Source organism: Pieris brassicae, chromosome 1, assembly GCF_905147105.1.
Source record: "Pieris brassicae chromosome 1, ilPieBrab1.1, whole genome shotgun sequence".
NCBI lineage: Eukaryota > Metazoa > Arthropoda > Insecta > Lepidoptera > Pieridae > Pieris > Pieris brassicae.
The window spans coordinates 11,595,802-11,617,758 of NC_059665.1; the positions used below are offsets into that span (position 1 = coordinate 11,595,802).

General features: G+C 37.5%; 2 protein-coding genes across 2 annotated transcripts; one reads left to right on the plus strand and one right to left on the minus strand.

Annotated features, from left to right (window-relative positions):
* Positions 1-391: 391 nt before the first annotated feature.
* Positions 392-3,683, minus strand: LOC123712492 (chymotrypsin-1-like). Its single transcript, XM_045665646.1, has 5 exons — positions 3,574-3,683; positions 2,192-2,354; positions 1,546-1,795; positions 951-1,106; positions 392-672 (listed from the first exon to the last, which is right to left on the minus strand). The coding sequence occupies exons 1-5, from the start codon at positions 3,623-3,625 to the stop codon at positions 532-534; spliced, it is 762 nt and encodes a 253-aa protein (XP_045521602.1). The 5' UTR covers positions 3,626-3,683; the 3' UTR covers positions 392-531.
* A 12,272-nt stretch (positions 3,684-15,955) lies between these two features.
* Positions 15,956-19,927, plus strand: LOC123712409 (chymotrypsin-2-like). Its single transcript, XM_045665526.1, has 5 exons — positions 15,956-16,061; positions 16,339-16,525; positions 16,736-16,985; positions 19,269-19,433; positions 19,721-19,927. The coding sequence occupies exons 1-5, from the start codon at positions 16,013-16,015 to the stop codon at positions 19,871-19,873; spliced, it is 804 nt and encodes a 267-aa protein (XP_045521482.1). The 5' UTR covers positions 15,956-16,012; the 3' UTR covers positions 19,874-19,927.
* The last annotated feature ends 2,030 nt before the right edge of the window (positions 19,928-21,957 follow it).

The following is a 21,957-nucleotide window of genomic DNA, read 5'->3' on the forward strand; positions in this document are numbered from 1 at the left end:
CTGCATCATACGGTCTCCACATGAATTCTATAGGGTAATCGAAAAGGTACAAAAGAAGTTCCTCAAAACCTTTTATAAAAAAGTACAACCCTACGAAGTTCTCGTAGTAGGGAATTGTAGGCTATAACCCATTCGTAGGAATTTAGCTTTTATAAAATTTTGTTTGAAGATAAGAATAACGCATAATTGCTCGGAGTGACTATGAGAATGTACGTTCCAGACGAGTCCAGTGTCGACGAACTTCCATTTCCTGCTTGATCTCGGAGCCCAATAGTTTTCTCGACTCTTAGCCTTAGCTTAGATAGCAATATACTATGCCTTAAAAAGGATCTTGAGAAGATAAATCTATAGTCAAAGGTTTACTAGGAATTGTATAAATAATAACATTTAATGTTATAATGTAGTTTTATATTATTTAATTACATTTTGGTATATGTATGTTTAATAAACGATTAAGAATATAACTGCACAACAACCGCTTCATTAATAATGAAAATGCTTAAAAATTTTGGTATTGAAATATGATTTCATTTATTGTATATGCTCATTGATCCAGTTGTAGTATGCTGGTACATATACAAATACGTCTGGGAAGCCTCGAGCGCACGCTATCCCCCAGGATACTATGCCCACTTGTTTTCCATTCCTCACTAGAGGTCCGCCAGAGTCACCCTGAAATTTATTCAATACTGTGTTTGAATACATTAATGATTCAATAATCGTATGCAATATATATTTACGCCTTTAGCACTTATTAAACGTAACAATACAGCAGCGCTTCAAATTGTATGTGTTTTTTTTGATGATTTTTTAACCTTTGGTCTTAGAGATGCTGGTTTTCACACAATATATAAAAGATATTTACCGTTACATAGCAAGGGCTAATTTGTGAGGACGTGGCAAGTCTTAATAAAGATAGGCCCTAACCCAAATTATACCAGTCTACTCACATTACACGCGCCTTCTGATTCTCTATTCAATGTACACATTTGGTTTTTTTGAATAATCGTAGAATATCTTGTCGGTGCCAGTTTCTCTGTGCATCGCCTATTACTCAATACCGTTACAGTTAACACTTGAAGAGTGTCCGGGACTGTAAAGTGGTTCTGAAAAATGTGTTATTCACGATAAAAGCTTTTGGTTCATTTGGCTTTTTGCGACATTTTGCTTACATAGAAAATTGTGATTGAAAATGGTTGTTTGGAGACTTGATTTTCTCATCAGTGCGCGAGAGGTTCGGCTTTGGACGTCAAGCTGGCGTAGCCAATTAAAATACTGACTAACGTGGCGTATGTCTTCATACATTTATTGAACAATAAGCCTTGGAAATATAAGTTTGCAACGTATATAAGACAAATTGTAAAAAAAAATCTATCCAAAAAGTAACTAATGGTGTTTATTTTCTACACACCAACATACAAAATTTACAATCTAATCTAATCACTAAGAATAATAAAAATTTGCTTAAGAATATTAAAAACAAAAATATAACATTCTTAAATATTTTTTCGTAAATGATATTTTTAAACAAATATATATACTTACGTCTGTGAATCCCCATCCTGTCAGTATACACCTCGACCCAGGTCTAATATAAGATCTTGAACCTAACCTTATCGGTTGAACCCTATCATTGAAGTTAAATTCGCCTTTTATTTGACACAGTGCTATATCATTATGGAGAACCTCAGCTTCAAAATTCTCGTGAATTATAATTTTATTTATCTCATAATGATCTCCTCCCGATGAAAGTTTGTTTGTTCCTACCACTGCGGTTATCTGGTCTGCTTCTTTGCTAAAATTTTAAGGAATTTAGGGCTCTCTACATTAATCAATATCCGAAAAAAATTTCGTTGCATATGACGGCAAATTACAGTTAACTTAAATGAATGAATACAAAATCCACTGGGTCTGATTTTATTTTTTATCATCAGCAGCGGATTTGAATTTTGTTGGAGTTTTGTTTAAAAAAATCAATTATTTGACAATATTTAAACTATAACCTAGATTAGGTAAAAAGTAATTAGTAACAAAACGGATATTTCCCATTTCTCTCTTCTTCTTAGGCTCTCTGGAAACAACGTCATAAATGGAACATGGACCTGCCATGATAATCTGATTCAATTGGGTTTATAAAGCTCCCACACTGTAATACTGGAACAGCTAGAATATTTGTCCTATGCCTACGTACCCTTCTTTGCAATGTGCGGCGGTGAGAATCCAATTTTCGCTTATAATAGAGCCTGCACAGAAGTGATAGTCTAATCTGTCGGTTCTCCTTAAAGACACTTGGTATGGAGCCAACGATTCGGAGGCATCTGTACCGCCTACAATTCTCGATTCCTGCGCGTCACCTGTACAAATTGTTGTAAAACATTTCGAAATCCATTTTTAAGTTAATAATTATATGTATAAATACTCATAACTATGTTCTATAGAGCAGTGTTGGCCTCGTGGCTACTGCGTGCGACCCTCATCTAGTTCAAGGTTCGATTCCCAACGTATTTAACATACGCTCGAACGTAGGAAAGCATCGTGAGGCTTACCCAAAAATCAGAACAGAATACTGATCACCTACTTGCCTATTAGATTGACAAATGATCACGAAACAGATACAGAAATCTGAGGCCAAGGCCTAAAGAACATTTTGGTGCGAACTAATAGATATATTATTAACTACTTTTATATGCAATTGTCGCGCTCCTAAACAAGTCTACTATGGTTACATTAATACAAACCACAGCGGTTTTCTAATGTAAATATTCTGAATATATTATTTTGTATAATAAAGAGAAAAAAAAAATTCCAACATGCAAATATACAGTATTTAGAATTTTCTTAGCCTACATAGTAGTAGGTAATAATGAAAATAATAAAGTTTAGTCCCTGCGGCAGTGTACCTTTAACGTTCGCAGCATTAGATACTTATTGGTTGAGCGAATTTATTAATTATGTTCAATACTAGTAACATCAAAATACGGTGGATAAATAGGTCCTAAGTTTAATTCCCGGATTCATTATTATTCAGGTTTGTTGGCACAGTCTGTGGCAGATACTTTTAATAAGTCTCAATAAAAAATAAAATATATTTATTATGGAACATAAGATACAGATATCACTTATTTCTCGTCATTAAATTTGTATCGGTAGACATCTCTACTCATCGGCAAGGAAGACAGAGGGTGTAGGCCAACAGAAAAAGCCGACGTAACAATCTCTCGCTACTCTTTTAAAATATCAAATCATCATACAAAATGACTATGGCAAATATAGATAGAAGAAACCAGAAAGGATATATATAGGATACGGTCCGCACTTTATTTGTATTAAATTACAAAACTGAACGGAAACCTCGCTGTCCAGTTTCCGGAACGTGTTCGCAGGCATGACGTGTAAGCCAGCCATCGTTTTACTCAACCATACTTGAGGAAATTAAACTACCCGTCACAACGCCACCGCCTCAGTCACATTTGTGTAAGCATGACTTCTCTGGCTTCACAGTTAATAAAACTAAACCTAGTGCGCATGACACGCATCTCCCTTCCTCCAGGCTCAACAAGCAATTAATCTTACCTTGAATAATCCATGAAATGACAAACAATTTTACTATATACAAAAACATCATTATATAATTTCAATCGCCAATTTTTCCTAACCGATGCAATACTATTGAGAAAGGGGACATTCAGAATGCATATATATATATACTATATAGGTCTATTATATGTTATTTCCTTATTCATAGATCAATTGTTAGAATCATTCGCGTGCAATTCACGCAATTATGTAAAAAGGAAAACTGTGAGAAGAGTATATTTATGTATTTCGTTACATTAAAAGAAAAACAAATAACATAAAAATTATGAGGGATGCAACGGACGGCATTTTCGCTAACAAGCGATCTCTTCCAGGCAACCCTAGTAAGGGAAATTCTACAAAAGAAATATTCAAGAAGTTTATAAAAAAAACAACAAAAACTAAATTATAATTACATTTAAAAGTTATACAATTAATTACCAAACAAAAGCTAATATTAGGTCCTTACATATGAAATTGGCGTTTTGTATGGGAGGAACAAAAAGTCGAATATTTTAAAATATAATATATTTAATTAATCAAAGTATGAACCATTGTTTTCTATGCACTTTTGCCATCTCATAGGTAGTTCATTGATCCCTTTACTAAAAAAACCAGTCGGACGGGAATCAATAAAATCTGTGAAGGCGATTTGGATTGCCCCATCCGAGTTAAATTTTTTCGCTTGCAAGAAGTTGTCCAAATTTCGAAAAAAATTGTAATCAGTTGGAGCAAGGTCCGGGGAGTACGGAGGATGTCTAAGACATTCCAATTGAAGCTCTTCTAATTTGGTAGCCGTCTGTTGTGCAGTGTGTGGTCTAGCGTTGTTGTGAAGTAGCAGTGGCGTGGAGCAATTGACCAGCCTAGGTTGTTTAGCCGCTAGCTTTTCCATCATGGTTTGCAATTGCTGACAATAGACCTCAGCCGTAATAGTCTGGCCAGATTTGAGAAAACTGCAATGAACAATACCGGCACTAGTCCACCAAACGCTTACAAGTAAGTTTTTTGGGGTTAATTTTCGCTTGGGGCAGGATTTGGCTGGCTGGCCAGGATCCAACCAATGCGCTGAGCGCTTCCGATTATCGTAAAGAACCATTTTTCATCACAGGTAATGATTCGGTTTAAAATACCTTCATTATTGTGCCGGTTCAGTAATGTAACGCAGCAGTCGACGCGCGTTTGCCGGTTTGCTACAGTCAATTCATGAGGTACCCGCCTTTCAAGCTTTTTAATCTTCCCAATTTGCTTCAAGTGAATTAAAACAGTTTTATCACTAACACCGCAGTCTGCAGCTAACTCGGACGTGGTTTGCGATGGATCCGCTTCCACAATAGCCTTCAATACTTCATTATCAACTTGGGTCTCAGGCCGTCCACGGGGCTCGTTCTGCAGGTCGAAATTTCCAGAACGAAAACGTTGGAAACAAAAACGAACTGTGATTTCTTTTGCAACATGACCGCCATACACATCATTCACCCTTCGAGTCGTTTCCGCAGCACTAGTGCCACGGCGGAACTCGTACTCGTAAATAATGCTTTAAGTTTTCCATTTTGTAAAATGAGTGACGCAAACAGAAAATCCAGAAGAAAAAAAACAAATCAATGACGGTCATCGAAGCACAAATACATGATTAAATAGCTATACAAATTTGAATTTGAAATTCCTAACCAAAGACCAGCCAACCAACCAAAGGCCAGTACGACAAAACGCCAATTTCATATGTAAGGACCTAATATAATACAAACAAGAATTGCTAAAAAGTCACTATTGAGCAGAATATTTTAAAAGATTTTAAGAGGTTAGGTTAGCCACAACCGTATTCCAAAACTTACTGCGGCGGAGATCCTAAAAAGCAGATAGAATTTCTACAAAGCATCTTTTAGCGGAGCGTATAGTATTAAGACTAAGATAAGAGGGAGTTTTTGGGTTAAAAATAATTGAGTATAGAAGTTGAAGGAGATGAGCGTTACGTCTGAGTTGAATCGGTAACCACCCGAGTTGCTGCCGAATTTATATGCGTGGTCATATTTCCTATTACCAAATATAAAGCGTATGCAGAATTTCTGCATGAGATCGATCTTGTGAAGCAGCTCTTCACAAGATCGAGTACGCATAATCGAAAATAGCAAGCAGAGCAAGAGACAACATAGTTGTTAGCGCAATGTCGTCTGCTTCTGATGTTGTAGGCAGCTATCTACCTCCATTGGACTGAACATAACGTTCTTAGAAATCCTAAGAATGGAATTTCATCTGAAATTCAGCTTACGTAACTGATTTTTTTATGTGTGTCTGTTATCTTTATAGGTTAGGTTAATGGACAAATCTCCGATATAGAAAAGATGCCAATATTAACCGCCGCGTGTCTACTTTACTCGACAACAGGCTAACACTGCTGAGAGAAAAGTTAAAATTTTTGTCATATTATTCTAAAGTTTAGTAAAATAATATATACCCTACTCCTCCTAGCTACTCCAAACAACAAACTGAATTGAACATTGTTTTAACTTAATTTCCATTATAAAGATATGTCTTGACATCACACAACGTTAGTACATTGTGAGAAATCGATCACAATGTCTAAAAACGGCTCTCATAAAAACAACGTGGTTTTCTCATGTGAACCTCCCATTTTAACTCGCAAGAGCAAGTAAGAGTCTTGTGCTGGTAGCGCTAAAGAGCCCTCAGAGGTAGGTAGGTAGTAGGCGATTCATTTAAGACTTTAACAGATAAATTACCTTCTTCATTATAATGATAATCATCTTTTAAAACTTATCTGTATATTATTAGTTTTTCGTTTATTATTCATATTTTTTTGTATTACTTTAGATTAATGTTTATATATTATGCTATAATTGTTTTATATAACATTTGGTTATGCCCTTCTTGAACTTTACTCATCATTTTTCTTTTTTTAGTTTTTCTCTTACTAAAGTTGCCCGGAAGAGATCGCTTGTTAGCGATAAGACCACCCGTTGCATGCCTTATAATTTTTATGTATTGTGTTATTTGTTTTTTAATGCAACGAGGTGTGAATAAATAAATAAAATAATTAAGTAATAATAAAGCCTTGTTTCATTTTCATAACCTTAATTTACATTTAAAATATTGTTAGTAATCACTTATAGCTAAATGTTAGTCGGCTGTTGATATGGACCCCTACAATGGTACAAATAAAAACTTACTTATACTAGGAATAGTTATACTTAGATTAACCTAATAATAAGGAGATCGTAATTTCTTACTTATAAACTCGTTACAACGCGACGTTATAGGCACAAGACGGCAACGTCGCATTTCATTGATAAACTTAAGAAAAAAACAGAAATGTGTCTCTGATAACCGTATTTCTGTCACTTTGACGTTTCGATTTTGATCTGAGGTTGTTTATTTTGATTATAATAAGCAGTTTTAAAAGATTTTAAAATGCCTAGTAATAAAAGAGAACGCTGAATTCATCGGAAGAAAGAAGAAAAGGTATGTAGAATTGTGAATGTCGAGTAAAACTGAAACATGAATATTACTTTTGTTGAGTTTTAATTTGTTTCTTGTCTTCGATTACAGCAGCTTTTTAGAAATATATTACGACGCTATCGGTCCATAATTGGTACGAACACAAAAACGGAGAAAATGAAGGCTTGGAACGAAATAACAGTGAAGTGGTTTATTTTAACAAGTACCTGTATCTCAAAAACTACATTGTTTAATCAAAACATAATTGTTTTTTAGTTGTGCATGGACAGAGCCTAAATTAATAATTAATATTCACTTATTGATTACAGAAGGCAAGTAAAGATAGTTTTAGTTTCGGGAAAGCCTTATATGCACAGTTTTCAAGCTCTGAAAAATGAGCACCTTCAAACAGAACACTAATATAATATAAATTTAAAATTACAGTCAGACATTCTAGTGAAGACTTTAGTAGTCACTTTAAAATAAATAGAATAATGTAATAAAAATGTTTCAAAAATAAATAGAACAATGTATTAAAAATGTTTTATTTCTTAAAATAACTCAATTGTTAAAAAACCACCAATCTTAAAATATGGCCCTCACTGCTGCTCCACGCAGCAAGAGAACTCTCTGTGTTTTGAGATTAGGGTGCTGTTGGTGGTGGAGGCAGTTTATTATGATCATAATCAGAGATAGATTCCTCTTTTCATTCAATGTCTATATTGTGCAAGACTGCCAATGATACTATATACGTCTTGGTTGGTGGCGACAGCCGAATAATTGGTGGCAAAGATGCCACTCCAGGCATGGCTAAGTACCAAGTTTCAGTTCGTGGTCATGAAGGAAAACAAAAATGGCACACTTGTGGAGGATCTATTATCAATCAACAGTACGTCTTAACTGCCGCGCATTGCATTGTTGGCTGAGTAAAACTTTTCATTCCTATTTATATTTTATTTCATTGCATAGGTAAGCTAAAATATATAAGTTACTTGCTTGCTCACACCGAGTCGTGGTGAGGCATATGAAGACAAAGCCGTTCTCATTTACATCTATTTAAATCATTTATAAGTTCTCATTTCAAGAGGAACGAAGAACTTTATTGTGTTATTGATATACTAAAAATAACTTATAGGAAACGAACCGACGAGTTGTCTATAGTAGTTAGCAGTCACCAGATCAAATCAGGTGGCGACCGTTACAAGATTTAGAAATTGGTGCCTCATGAGAAATTTTCAAAGGCCACAGCGAAGAATGACGTAGACTATAAGACGTGGAAAGCAACATCCAATACAACAACAATGTTCAACCAGTCGAGTTGGTCAATAAATAGATACCCATTGGAAAGAAATGTCTTGTGACCGGTTGGGAAAAGTAAACCTGGTGAGTAATATTCTCAGTAGTTATAGTTTAATTTAGTTTTGTTATTAGTTTTATTTAGTTAGTATTTTTACTTTGTGAAGTGCAGACGTGCCGATTACGCGCTCTGACTAGTGTACGCAGTGCTACGCTTTAAAACATTTTGGTCGCGACGTCAACAGGCGCGGTCAGCGATGACCCAAATATCGTTGTCTAAGTTTTAAAAGCAGCTAAGGCTTGTTACACAATATCAATAAAAAATACATACTTATTACCATGGAATAACCAATTAATATTACATTGACGGAAAAAGAACAATTTTTATCTACAAAATTACGTGAAGAGCATGATTTAAGAACAAAATTAGAAAATATTGTTCAAGATCTTCAGAAAAAAATTGAAACACTGCAACAGGATCTAAAAAAATTAACAACCCAAAGAACTGGTGAACCGGACATTAATCAAGTACCAATAAACTCTCCCCGAGGCCTCATAAGCGGTCATTATAGGATAGATGAGAAAGAGTTAGCGAGAGAAGCGGAGTGGAGGAAGAAAAGGAAATTGAATATGTCACCCCAAGTGGCAGAAGAAAAATCAACTGAAAGATTTTTATATGGTGCTCGCCTCACGCGCATCTATAATACAGTTGTTATATTTTATTATTTTTCTATTTTTACTATGCAACATGTTAATGAAAATAATCTACATAAGTGCCTTATTTTAATAAAAAAATAACTATGACTGAAACATTTTTAATTTACTACCTGTATGTTAAATATTTATATGGGAATATTTTGTATGTGCGGAAAAATGTAGATATCTTTAAAAAGAATAGTACCTTCCATAATTATAGTACTCGAAATAAATTAGCGCACCAACGACCAGGCTGCATAAAATGAGTAATTCTTTCCAAGGAAATTGATAAAAACGATTTTTCAACAAAATTCCTAGTGATATACAAATGTTGTCAATAAATAAATTTAAATCGTACGTTAAAGTAAAGCTGCTTGCTAAGGCCTATTATAATACAAATGAATGTTTAAACGATCCCTAGTGCTGGGATATGAATTGCTCCAGTATAAATAGGTAACGCGAATGAATCTCTCGGCTGCATTTCTAGACTCGGGAGCCATCGTCAACATCCACGACTGTTGTAATGTAAAGTGGGAATAAACCGTGATTCATATGATATCGAATTATTTCAGTATAATTAGTATTATTATTATTTGCTTATGTAGCCAAGTTCACATTTCAAGGATTACCATGCTCGCCTAAAAATCATTGCTTGTGGCGGCGACCATGCGTCTATTTGTCTCTCTCTCTCTAAAATATGCTGAGGGGCCCATAGCTGGCCATGCGTCATACTCGTGAACGGGTGCTACTTGTGGTGACTGGTAGTGCTTAAATTCGTGTTTGCGGTGATATTAGTTATTTTGACTACGTATTTGCGTGTTGTTCCCATGAATAAGTGTAATGTAAGTTCGTGCTCCTATTTCACCATGCCTCCTGCTGATAGAGGACAAATCTTTGTTTTAAATTAATTTTATTATTATTAATACTTAAGATGTCATGTGTATTGGTTGCAGCTCCTTACAAACGTCGTGTAAAACAAAAACTTGGCTATTAAAAAGAGTGGCGGAGAGTTTATTGCCAATTCTTCTCGTTCGTTCTACGCCCTTGATTTAAGAACTGGTAGTAAATGTAAAACTAGTAGCAATTTATATACATTTCTATTTTTGACGTTCATAAGTCTACATTGTGCAACCTATATGAATAAATGATTTTGATTTTTTTACATTCTCCTTGGCGTAGGTCGTAGTGTCGTAGAGGTATAATTATAACCGTCTTGAGGTCACTGGCGCTAACTCTCAACTTCACTTTAATAGAAAACCGTAGAAAACCTTGAAAATTACAGCTTGCGGCACAGCCGATAAGGATATTATTATTATATTATTGATGAACTTTGTCGTTACCAAATTATTATTTTATATATATATATATATATATTTAAAATTATGATTAATATAATAATTTGTGGGAACCATAGTATAATGGTTGCACCTACAAGTATCTTGTAAAACAAAAAAACATGAAGACCCAAAAGAGTGGCGGAGAGTTTCTTGTCCGTACTTAACCCTTTATTTGAGAACTAGTTACTATTCGATTGTGTGCATGAATTTAGAATACTTAATTGTTTTTTTTAACAGTGGTAGAAATAAACGTGGTATAAAATGTTATACCAAGAATAACCTAAGAATAATCAAAATGTCTACTTTTTTTTTATGAAGGAGGTAAAAATGCACAACTGCATCGCACTGCTATCGCGGGGACTGTGGGGATGGTTAACTCTTATCCCTCTGCTAATCAGAGGCGAGAAACCCGACCCACTAAAATTTCCTCCTGAGCCCTCCATATCGCCTGCTATGCCGGACACATTCATTCTAAATGAATGACGTCTGGCACCGCATTGAGTCCCCCGGGGGTCGCACTAGGCATTCAACCCAGGGAACTCAGGCGAATATGACTGCATACGGGCTCAGCGACGGCGCAGGAGGATGCTGTTGGGCAAACGCTCCTCGCGTCTTGCCCCCGCACCCCCGCCACGCCGCCGCCGAGCACAACCCCTCCGGCCATCGCCACGCACCTCCCGCTGACGCTCGGCAGCCTCCTTCTGCAGCAGGACATGCTCACAGAAGAAGGCCACCGCACGCCATGCCTCTTGGCTACCAAGCATTGCTGCAACAACGCTCGGTAGCGAGAGGTCCGTCCCGACGACCGACACTAGGTCATGGCGTTGCCTCGACCAAGTGGCACAATCGGCCAGGGTGTGCTCCGCCGTGTCCTCTGGGGCACCACAATGGTGGCAGATGGGAAGGGTTTCCCGCCTCGCCACCTTGTGCAAATACCGCCCAAAGCACCCATGCCCAGACAGTATCTGCACCATCCGAAAGGACACGGCTCCACTCGAGCGATTCACCCATTCCTGCAGGCATGGGCGAATCGCCTCCACGGTGCGTACTCCCGCCCTAGGCATAGCCAGATCATGGGCCCATCTATTAAAGGTGGCCTCCCTGGCTTGCCTCCTTGCCGGTCCGACCAGTTCAGCCCATCGGCCACCTGACCTAGTCTCACACTTGAGACGATACAGGTCGCCTAGGGCCAACGCCTCTACCTCCCAGGGGGGAGTCCCCGCCAACAGGCACGCCGCCTCAAACGAGACGGTCCGGTAGCATCGAGCCGCCCGAACCGCCATCACTCGCTGTGGCCTCCTGAGTAGGGTGCGGTTCCTCGCCCTCAGCCTATCATCCCATACAGGGGCCCCATACAATGCTATACTGCGTATGATTCCGCAGTACAGCCTCCGCACACTCTGCTTAGGGCCCCCAATATTCGGCAATAGCCTTGCAAGCGCCCCCGCCGCCCCTACAACCTTCCCCCCGAGAACTTCAAAGTGGGCCTCGAAGTTCCAGCGAAAAAGAATGTTGAACTACAGACCACTTGTAATTCCCATCCTCGGCCTAGAACGTATTGCTACATTCTAAACCTACACAGTCTCCTTTCTATAGTTCGATGCCCACTGCATACTATAGAAATTCGACCGTGCCCTCCATGTACGGTTTAAGCACTCGCCCGGTACCGTACAACCCTACCAAAGGCCGAGAACAAATTTAAAACTAGCACTCGAACCGGGAATCGAACCCAGTACCCCTCACCACAGCAGTTACATACAAAGACCGCTAGGCTATGAGGCCTGTATCAAAATGTCTACTAATAAACTCGGAATAACCGCCGCCATCCTAGACCCTAGTATTAGTCTGACATAACCTAAGTCCTAAACCATGACTCACGGATTTTTAATGATAGCCGTTTAAACAATGCTTTGAGAGGGAATAAGTTCATGGTAGATTACATGGAGACTCTGGCTATGCCTACACTCCTTATTTATTTACACCAGTACTACATCCGACCACTCGTAAAGAAGAAGCATACAATTATGCCCACATCAGAACTCGCAATAGTGTAGAGAGATGTTTCGGTGTTTGGAACAATCGATTTTGGTATTTATTGTCAAGGGATTGAGAACATCTCTAGCAAACACCAAGATGTAGCTTTGGCAGTCTTTCACAATATAGCCATTGTATTGAAAGATGAACCTGTTTTTGATAATGATGATGAGACCCTGCCTCCACCACCAACAGCATCCTCATCTCACAGCGTGTTTTCTTGCTGCGTGGAGCAGCAGTGAGAGCCATATTTATTAAAGAAAACTTTTAAGTTTGATAGTTCTTTAACAATTGAGTTATTTTAACAAATGAAACATTTATATTACATTATTATGTTTTTTTTTTAAAGTAACTACTAAAGTCCTCACTAGAATGTATGTCTGTAATTTTAAATTTATATTATATTAGTGTTCTTTTTGAAGGTGCTCATTTTCCAGAGCTCAAAAACTATCCATATCTGCATGTAAGGCTTTCCCGAACTATATTTACTTGCTTTCTGTAACAAATAAGAGACTATTAATTTAAGCTCTGTCCAATCACAACTTAAAAACAATTATGTATTTTGTTTAATCAATGTAGTTTTGAGATACAGGTACTTGTTAAAATGTGGTTTACTTCTCTGTTATTTCGCTCCGAGCCTTCATTTTCTCTTTATTTGCGTTCGTACTTAAATTGCTGTAATCGAACACAAGGTTTTGGACTTAGAAATACGTCACCTGAATTTGATAAAATTTATTATGTAGGTATCTCAAAGGACCTTGATTGGAGCCTCTCGAACTAGTAGTCTTTGGCTGCCGGATTTGCGTCTAAGTATAAAAAATAAAATATAATTTTGTGTATTGTATTGAAATTCATTAAACGAAACGTACATTTTATACTTTTTCATATTATAATAATTAAGAGCAGTGTGTATTTCAAAATATGTAAAAAGGATGTGATGATGGATGAAGATTTTGACAGAAATTACACTGACAGATTCAATCCGTTACTTTCAAGTTTACGTGGATGTGCTTTATTACGCGTTTATTTTAATTGAAAATTTGGCTATATATTACTATTAATTAATATTTACTACATATTAACTAGATCTTGATTAAGTAAGTTCGCATTTATGACAACATCGATTCAGTCAACCTCAACTGATATGTTACTAGTCTGTTTTAGTGTGTCTGTTTTAGTTTTTGTGCCCTAGAGTGTTATTTTAAATCCACGTTAGGCACGGAGATGCAGCCCCTCCACCCTTGCGTACAGGTATTTTATTCAAGCCTCCGCAGCTCCGCAGGTCCAGCCTTAGCCGCTACGGCTTGCATAATGCCTGTGCTTTGTTACAGCGGGTGGAGGCTGCATTTCCCGTAGCGCCGATGCTGTCCAAAAAACCTATTATTATCAAAAGTCAAAGACAAAAATCATTTATACAATAGGTAACACAATATACACTTATGAACGTCAAAAAACGAAATATAGGTTCATTAAATGCTTCTAATTTTACATTTACTGCCGGGTCTCCGCCACTCTTTTTAATCGCCAAGTTTTTTTTTGTATTACACATCGTTTGGAAGGAGCTGCAACCCTTACACCATGTTCCACATGACATCTTATTTATTGTTAGGTTAGGTTATGTTACATTTATTTTCTTCATGCAGACTTCACGTCAACATAATTTTATCGAAATCGAAGCGAGCCGGGTTACCCATTAATGAGGTAACTCAGATACGTTGAATATTTTAACTCTTGTCCGTGGATCGATGATAAACAAAAAAGCACAAATAATGATTGCGTTAACTGTTTTTATTAGTGATAGTGTTTTAAATAGACACATTTTCCATTTCTTATCAATACCCTATCGCTTGCCCCGGGAACAAAGTCGTAATAGCAATATCTATTTTTTTTTTCAGGAAAAATTGATCAAAGTACTTTGTACTAAGTTACTCAGTACATTGCATACACAAATAACGGGGTGTGGCTCAGGCGCTGGCATATTCTCTCTTGATCTCAACATCAGCATACACCTATCCTTAGGCACATACAGCACGATTTTTCAGTGTGAATGTGTCCCTCTTACTGAAGCAGCCAGAGCCGTGCAGCGGTTAGGAATTAATGACGCATTGAGTTCGTATCAGACAGTGCATCCGTGCTGATGGCGCTCGGAAAGAAAAAGACAAACAGCAAACTAATACTGGAGTGTCACGAACTATAAATAACTCTAACAAACAGGGTTAGCTCGCAGACGATAAAGAGATACAGTGGTTCTCTCGGCAATAATGCTGCCGACGAGCTTGCGAGAAGAGGCTCCGGAATGATGCCTGCTGGCCCGTATCCGCTCCTTCCCTTGCCCTTCTCGCTAGTGCGAACCTGGATTCGCCAGAAATACGCACAACTCACCAATTATGAGTCTAAGTGCCGACACTGAGTCTACCAACCTATACCTATACACATATATACAATCTGTTTCGTAGGTTCTCGTTGCCCAACGCACAAGAGCTCAACGATCTTAAACGATTTTCAAAATTTGAATTAATTTGTTAAGCCGTTTGGTCAAAATAATGTTTTTACGTTTTTTCCAACGAACAACATATTGTATGTAGTAAAAATACAATGGATAGTTCCCATTGACAAAATGAAGATTTTGTCCCATTTACAAGAGAAGCTGCCGTTTTGTTTTAAAAAGAAGGGATCTATCTATCTAGTAGTAGCCAAAAGTCCCCGCGTGCCATGCGTCTGTGAAGTTAGAGAGCATATACCAGCAGCACAAAATAATTAGAGTTCTCGTAGCACACAATAGTTCTATAGTTCCTGATAGTTAGATTATTACATTAGTAATATTCTTTTATCCCTCAAAAAGTACCTATTTAAGGCTTTTTTTAATTATTTAATTATAAATTGCCTTATAATTTAAATAATTAATATCACTGCTAGTGACCTCTCAAATTCAATTAAAATACTAATTGCCATAGAAAATGCCTAGGAAGTTAATTATAAAGATGTGTTCGAGTAATTTAAAAAACGTGGGCTGGGTGTTGTTGTTTAACCTAGTCTAGGCAAAACCCCGACCAGTCCGCGTCATCCACGTCCTAAGCTCGATCCTGGAACCTGCTGCAGCCACGCTCGTGGGCATCCCCTAGAGTTGCGGGCGATAAAGGACAAAAGCCGAACATGCTGCGCCTCAAAACCGGTTCCACCTAGTTCCTCCTAGGGAAGCCCGTTGCTCGATGTCCGAAACCGTTGATATTGACAGCAATGGCCACCTGGTGGTTGCCGAATTAAATTTAAAATATTCAAGTTTATTATTTTATGTACCTATTTCCTGCGCTTTTTCTGTTTTCAAATTAAAATATGAAAAGACACAGATGCCAAGAAATTCATGCCCTGGGAAATTTGCGTTTATTTCCGTTCATTCTTCAAAATATTGAAATTTCAATAAGTAACAAACGTACAGGTCATACAAAAACGTTTAGATATTTCTAAACATTTCACTAAATATCAATACTAATTACATTTTAATAACGTAATTTCCGTGCTCACCAAAAAAGCATGTTTTTGGAAAATTATTCATATAAAGTGTAGTTAATAAATACGCCGCTGAAAATAAGAAATGTTACTCCGAGAACAGGACTGGAATCAAAATGTTTCTTCATTTTGGAATATTACTTCTTTTGTCCCAAGGACTCTTTGGTAAGAAAAACTTTATTTAATTATATATTTATTTATGCGCAATATTGTGTAGCTTTTGTCTCACGAACAGTCATCCTTAGCGCACTGTCTCGTCAATAATTGTTCCTAAAATAACTCCCTATCCAAAAGAAAACACGCTATTCATCACTCTCATTTTGAACAAGAAGATATCTTAGTTTCAAATAATTCCGAAACAAAATATTTGCAAATTAGATTAACGCGCACGAATCACGCAGAACACGTAGCCCAATAAAATGAAATATATTAATAATTACAGGGGAAGTGAACATTTCGGAAGCTATAGATGGAGACAGCCGTATAATTGGTGGCAAAGCTGCCACTCCAGGCATGGCTAAGTACCAAGTTTCAATTCGTGGTCATAAAGGAAAGGAAGAATGGCACACTTGTGGAGGTTCTATTATAAATCAACAGTACATCTTAACTGCCGCGCATTGCATTGTTGGGTGAGTAAAACTTTTCATTCCTATTTATATTTTATTTCATTGTATAGGAAAGCTAAAATATAAAATTTCCCCTCCTTGCTTACTCACAAAGACAAAAGACAAAGCTGTTTTCATTTACATCTATTTTAATAATTTAAATGTGTTAAGTTATCATTTCATGAGGAACGAAGAACTTTATTGTGTTATTAATATACTTAAAATAACTTATAGGAAACAAGCCAACGACTTGTCTATAGTAGTTGGCAGTCACCAGATCAAATCAAGTGGCGACCATTACAAGATTAAGAAATTGGTACCTCACGAGAATTTTTCAAAGGCATCAGGGAAGAATGACGTAGGCGTCCTACAAGTCGAAGGCAACATCCAATTCAACAACAATGTTCAACCAGTCGAGTTGTTTAAACAAACGGTACCCGTTGGAAAGAAATGTCTTTTGACCGGATGGGGAAAAGTAAACCTGGTGAGTATATTAGTTTTGTTATATTCTTTCACCGAGAGACAACTATTATTTCTCCCGAAATGCCGGTTAAAAAGTATATAAATATTGCCTTTTATACACATTGTTTCGAGCTAAGGGATCGGATCGAAAACGCCGAAGTAACACACAGAGTTATTAGTTACTAAAATTACCGCGCACTTAACACTCGGTTAACTCTTCGCTGTTTATATATCGGGATCGGACTTAAGGGACTTTACAGCACAGCTTGGACTGTTTTGGCCAGCGTAGCTCCACCGACATGGGCTTTTTCCCGCGACTAGCGCAAGGGCGTCTCCCGCGTGACTCGGACCTCGGCTTGGGCCGTTGTGGGGTAGTCAATCGCCTAAAGGTTAGGAACACACGTTGTTGTCGTATGGCATTCCAGAATATTCAGTCTGGCTTCCTTCTCTTTCGTGTGCGTCTTTATCCGACACCTATAAAGGACACTCTAGAATGTTCCTTCATCAAAGGGGTATACTTGACTGGAGTCCTATCACCCCTAGATGGGGCGGAGTGCGTCCAAAGTGAGTCTCCATCGCGTTCAGTCTTGAACCTCGAGTTTCACCTCGATCCAAGTCTTTCCGGCTCTTTTCGCCTCGTCTGCAACTGTTCGGCGCGGTTTGTTTGGGACGGCCACGCTTCCGCTTTCCTTGCGGATTTCAATCAAGCGCCTGCTTGGGAATATGATTGGCATCCCTTCGGAGTGTATGGCCTATCCAATTCCATTTGCTTCGCTTGATCTCCTGGCTTAGAGATCTTTTCAGGCCAGTAGATGCCCAGAATACGACGAAGACAGCGATTGACGAACAGACTTGGAGTTGGTGCGAGATGTCTTTGAACGCTTTCTACGTCCTCTAGACACGGTTGCGTAGATTGGGGTGCGGTTCTCGCACTCGCATTTCTTTCGTTTTCTGGGTGTTGATTTTGAATCCCGCAAAACCCGCCTCACGATCCAGGTCGTCCAACTTAGATTGCATGTCGCGGTGCGTGTGACTGAACAGGTATAGGTCATCGGCATAATCCAAACAATCCAAGATGTTGGTTAATCCCCATTCTATTCCGCTGCGCTGGTTCTGATGTGTGCGATGCCGAGAGCAAAGTGATACCTCTCCAATTGCTGCATTACAAGAAGGCCTTATTCCAGTGCTCCGGAAACTTCTCGCTGGTCCATATTTTGGCAATCAAAGGTGTCAGCTTGTCGACGGTAGTAGCCAAGTCCGCTTTTAAAATTTCTGCAGCTATGTAGTCAAGCTTTATCAGTCTTAAGACCCATGACTGCTCCATCGCTACTCCATCACGCGTAGGTGGTTCGACAGCGATGTCTAGTGGCCTGGAATGGAAGAGATTTGTCTTGCGGGTCACCATGCGTGGACAATGCTGTGGGACAAAAGGTTTCCTCAAAGTGCTCACGCCAGCTTCGTAGTTACCCTTCTGATGTTACGATAAGCTGACCAACTTTTGATTTTAGAGGCTTCTTACGCTGTTTTCTCTTCCCTGCCAAGATTTTAGTCGCTTTATGTAGTTCTCTCATGTTGCCAGAAATTTAAGCGTGATCAGCAATACAGTCAACCCACAAAATTCTGTAATTTCGCTAGCTGCGATAGATTTTCTTACAAATCTGCCGATACTGCTGCCTGAGGTCAGCTTGTAGTGGGTCGTCGTTGAGTTGAGTTCCCTAAGGTCGTCTAAGTAGCTTGCGACTTCCAATCCTTGCGCAAGTGCTTAGTGTGATCTAAGACGAAATGGCTGGTTTCTGTATGGGCCACTTTGATGCGTTTCCACTCTTTGTCTACTGAGTCAACATCAGCGTGAAGTCCGGTGAAACCGAAGAGGTACGAGCGACGAACGCCAGTTCGAACTTATAAAATTATAAAGAAGTATAACCTAGTCCTTAAAACCCCTGAATATGGGTTTCCTGATAACTCTACCAGATAACTGAGCTGGCTCTGATACAGCCTGACTAACAATGTTAGTGTAATGGCCATTTCAGGTATGTAAAAGATCTAATATGTGTCTCTATCACGTAGTAGATCTTGAACCGATCTTAAACCACATTTCAGCTGGGTGAAAATGCCTCGCCTCGAAAAGTTGTCGCTAAAGTTGTCAACCCGTCTCCGTAAAAATATATAAAATTTATATTTAACATTTATAATAAAAAAAGATACAAACCTGACCTTTTGAATAGGGCATAATTTTAACGTCTTAATAATATGTTTTTTTTTATATTTCTTCCATACTAATAATACATGTTGTTTAATTTTACAGAAAAAGAACATTTATCCGAACAATCTTCAAATGTTGTACTTCCAAACTATAAGTAATAACGAGTGCACTCAAAAATTGCATAGACGCGCCTCCTTTCGGCCGGGTTTGCCCATAAATAATGGACAAGTCTGCGCAAAGCGCCCGAACAACCAAGGCACATGCCATGTAAGTAAAATAACAATAAAATTGTGATAAAAAAAGATTCGGTGGATATTACAGCAAGTCCAATTCCGTTTTGATAATATTGTTAATTTTAACGTATTTCAAAAAATATGTGGATGTGGATGATAGGAAAAGGTAATTCACAAATTATATTTCTCATGTTAAAAGATCGTGAAGAAGAAGAATCGGGTTTTTTTAGATCCGATAATCAGCGACATGTTTTAGGAACGGAAGACCGATCACCTTCACGTTTTTTGTTATACTTTAATTCTATTAAATTTGTCGCGCAGGGTGATTCCGGTGGGCCTCTCGTTATTGAAGAGGGCAACAAATTTCTTCAAATAGGAGTCGTGTCCTGGGGAATTCCCTGCGCCGAAGACTTTCCCGATGTATTTGCTTCAGTCTCTGGTAACTACAATTGGATACAGAGCAAAATTAAGTGATTAAATTGATAAATATTCAATATTCTAACTGATCTAAATAAATATAATTTGAAATAAAAGTATATTTTATTCTATCCAAATTTTTCTTGAAACATCTTGTTAAACAAATCGATTAAAAAAAATAACCTTGACATTTATTCTAGGTAGGTTCTTAAAATTTTAAGTTCAAATTTAAAATAGCAACCAAACTTTTAGAAATAATTATAAATTTAAAACAATACGTACGTATATTTTATAACTTAACTCGAACAAACTTATCACAGAGTAATGGCTCAATATGTATATAATAATAACTATATATACCTAATAACACGGAAGCAGTGATTTTACCAGTCTTCTAATGGAATTCGAAACTATTTCAATGCCAAGTGCAAGCAAAAACGAGCCCAGAGGAGGGGAAACTCTTCAATAAAAATGGCCGTCAAACGTAAAGTTAAATCCTGGGCGTATCATCGAAAACCTGGTATTCAAGTAAATTTAAGCTAACAATGCTTACAAAGAGTACCAAATTCGTGCGCTCGCTATTGCTAGAGTGGTCCTAATATGAAAGGACCTTTAGTAGAAAGAGGTCTTCATTTAGTGTGTATGCTTTTTGAGGCGGTGACGACCAAAGCCTAGATGAGCGGTATCTTTTGGTTCAGTTACCGTTCGTAAAGTTAGTAATGTTAGTCATATTTCATTCTGATCCATCAGCAAACACATCATAGAGCATTCGCTCATTAAAATAATACAGAAACTGTTTTATTCCTAAACAAATTATACGAGTACAAATTCATATCAGTATTCAGATGTAAATCAGTTGTTTTTGGCGATAGTGAAACAAAGGGGTTTGGCCTAAAGGTTTCTATCGCATTACACTTGTTATTTTTCCATAAAATTGATAATTGATTGATTATCGCCTTTAGAAATCGTCCGTACCTCAATTTTTTTTTAATTTAACTTATATTTTATTACAACTAGTAATGGGGTAAAACTGTGCTGCTAGGAAGGTGTGCTCAATAAACTAAAAATAAATAAATTATATTCCATTTAAAAGTCAATGGTAAAATAATATCAAAGTCAAATCTGTTAAAATCGTTAATAAAAATTTATATAAATTAACGACTAACGAGTAAGTAACACCTGAGTGATTCTACACTCTTACCTTAAACTTTTTGAGAATATCCTAATATGAGTTTTAAATTCAACACTGTCATTATACTGTTCTTCATCATACAACTCATACAATTTTAGCTTTTTCTTGAGTAGCTCCGTGGTTGCTTCTAAAATTTACTTATCTTACTTACTAATTCTAGGCCACAGAGACTCTCTGTTGTCTTAGTATCTAATTATATTAGAAATACAATTTCTTAGAATATCTTCCAAGGTCTTACTAACTAAAACAATAGAAACAGGTTGTCTAGCCAAATTCTTGGCTGTTATAATCAATAAATATGATAGCGAATCAGCCATCTGTCTTTTAAAAATTTTAGGTAGATTATATCTATCCTTTGTTAAAAAGTAATTTTTACAACTAATGTACCTATTGGTATCAAGTAGCGTAAAGTTTTTATCATACAATGTAAATGTATGCGTTGTCTGATTTAATATTAAGTCCTTACATATGAAATTGGCGTTTTGTCGTACTGGCCACTTTGACCTCAAATACCTCCTCTTTGGTTAGGAATTTCAACATCAAATTTGTACAGCTATTTACTCGTGTATTTGTGCCTCGATGACCGTCATTCATTTGTTTTTTTCTGTTTGCGTCACTCATTTTACAAAATGGAAAACTTAAAGTATCGCATTATTTACGAGTACGAGTTCCGCCGTGGCACTAGTACTGCGGAAACGACTCAAAGGGTGAATGATGTGTATGGCCGTCATGTTGCAAAAGAAAACACAGTTCGTTTTTGGTTCCAACGTTTTCGTTCTGGAAATTTCGACCTGCAGAACAAGCCCCGTGGACGGCCTGAGACCCAAGTTGATAATGAAGTATTGAAGGCTATTGTGGAAGCGGATCCATCGCAAACCACGTCCGAGTTAGCTGCGGGCTGCGGTGTTAGTGATAAAACTGTTTTAACTTGAAGCAAATTGGGAAGATT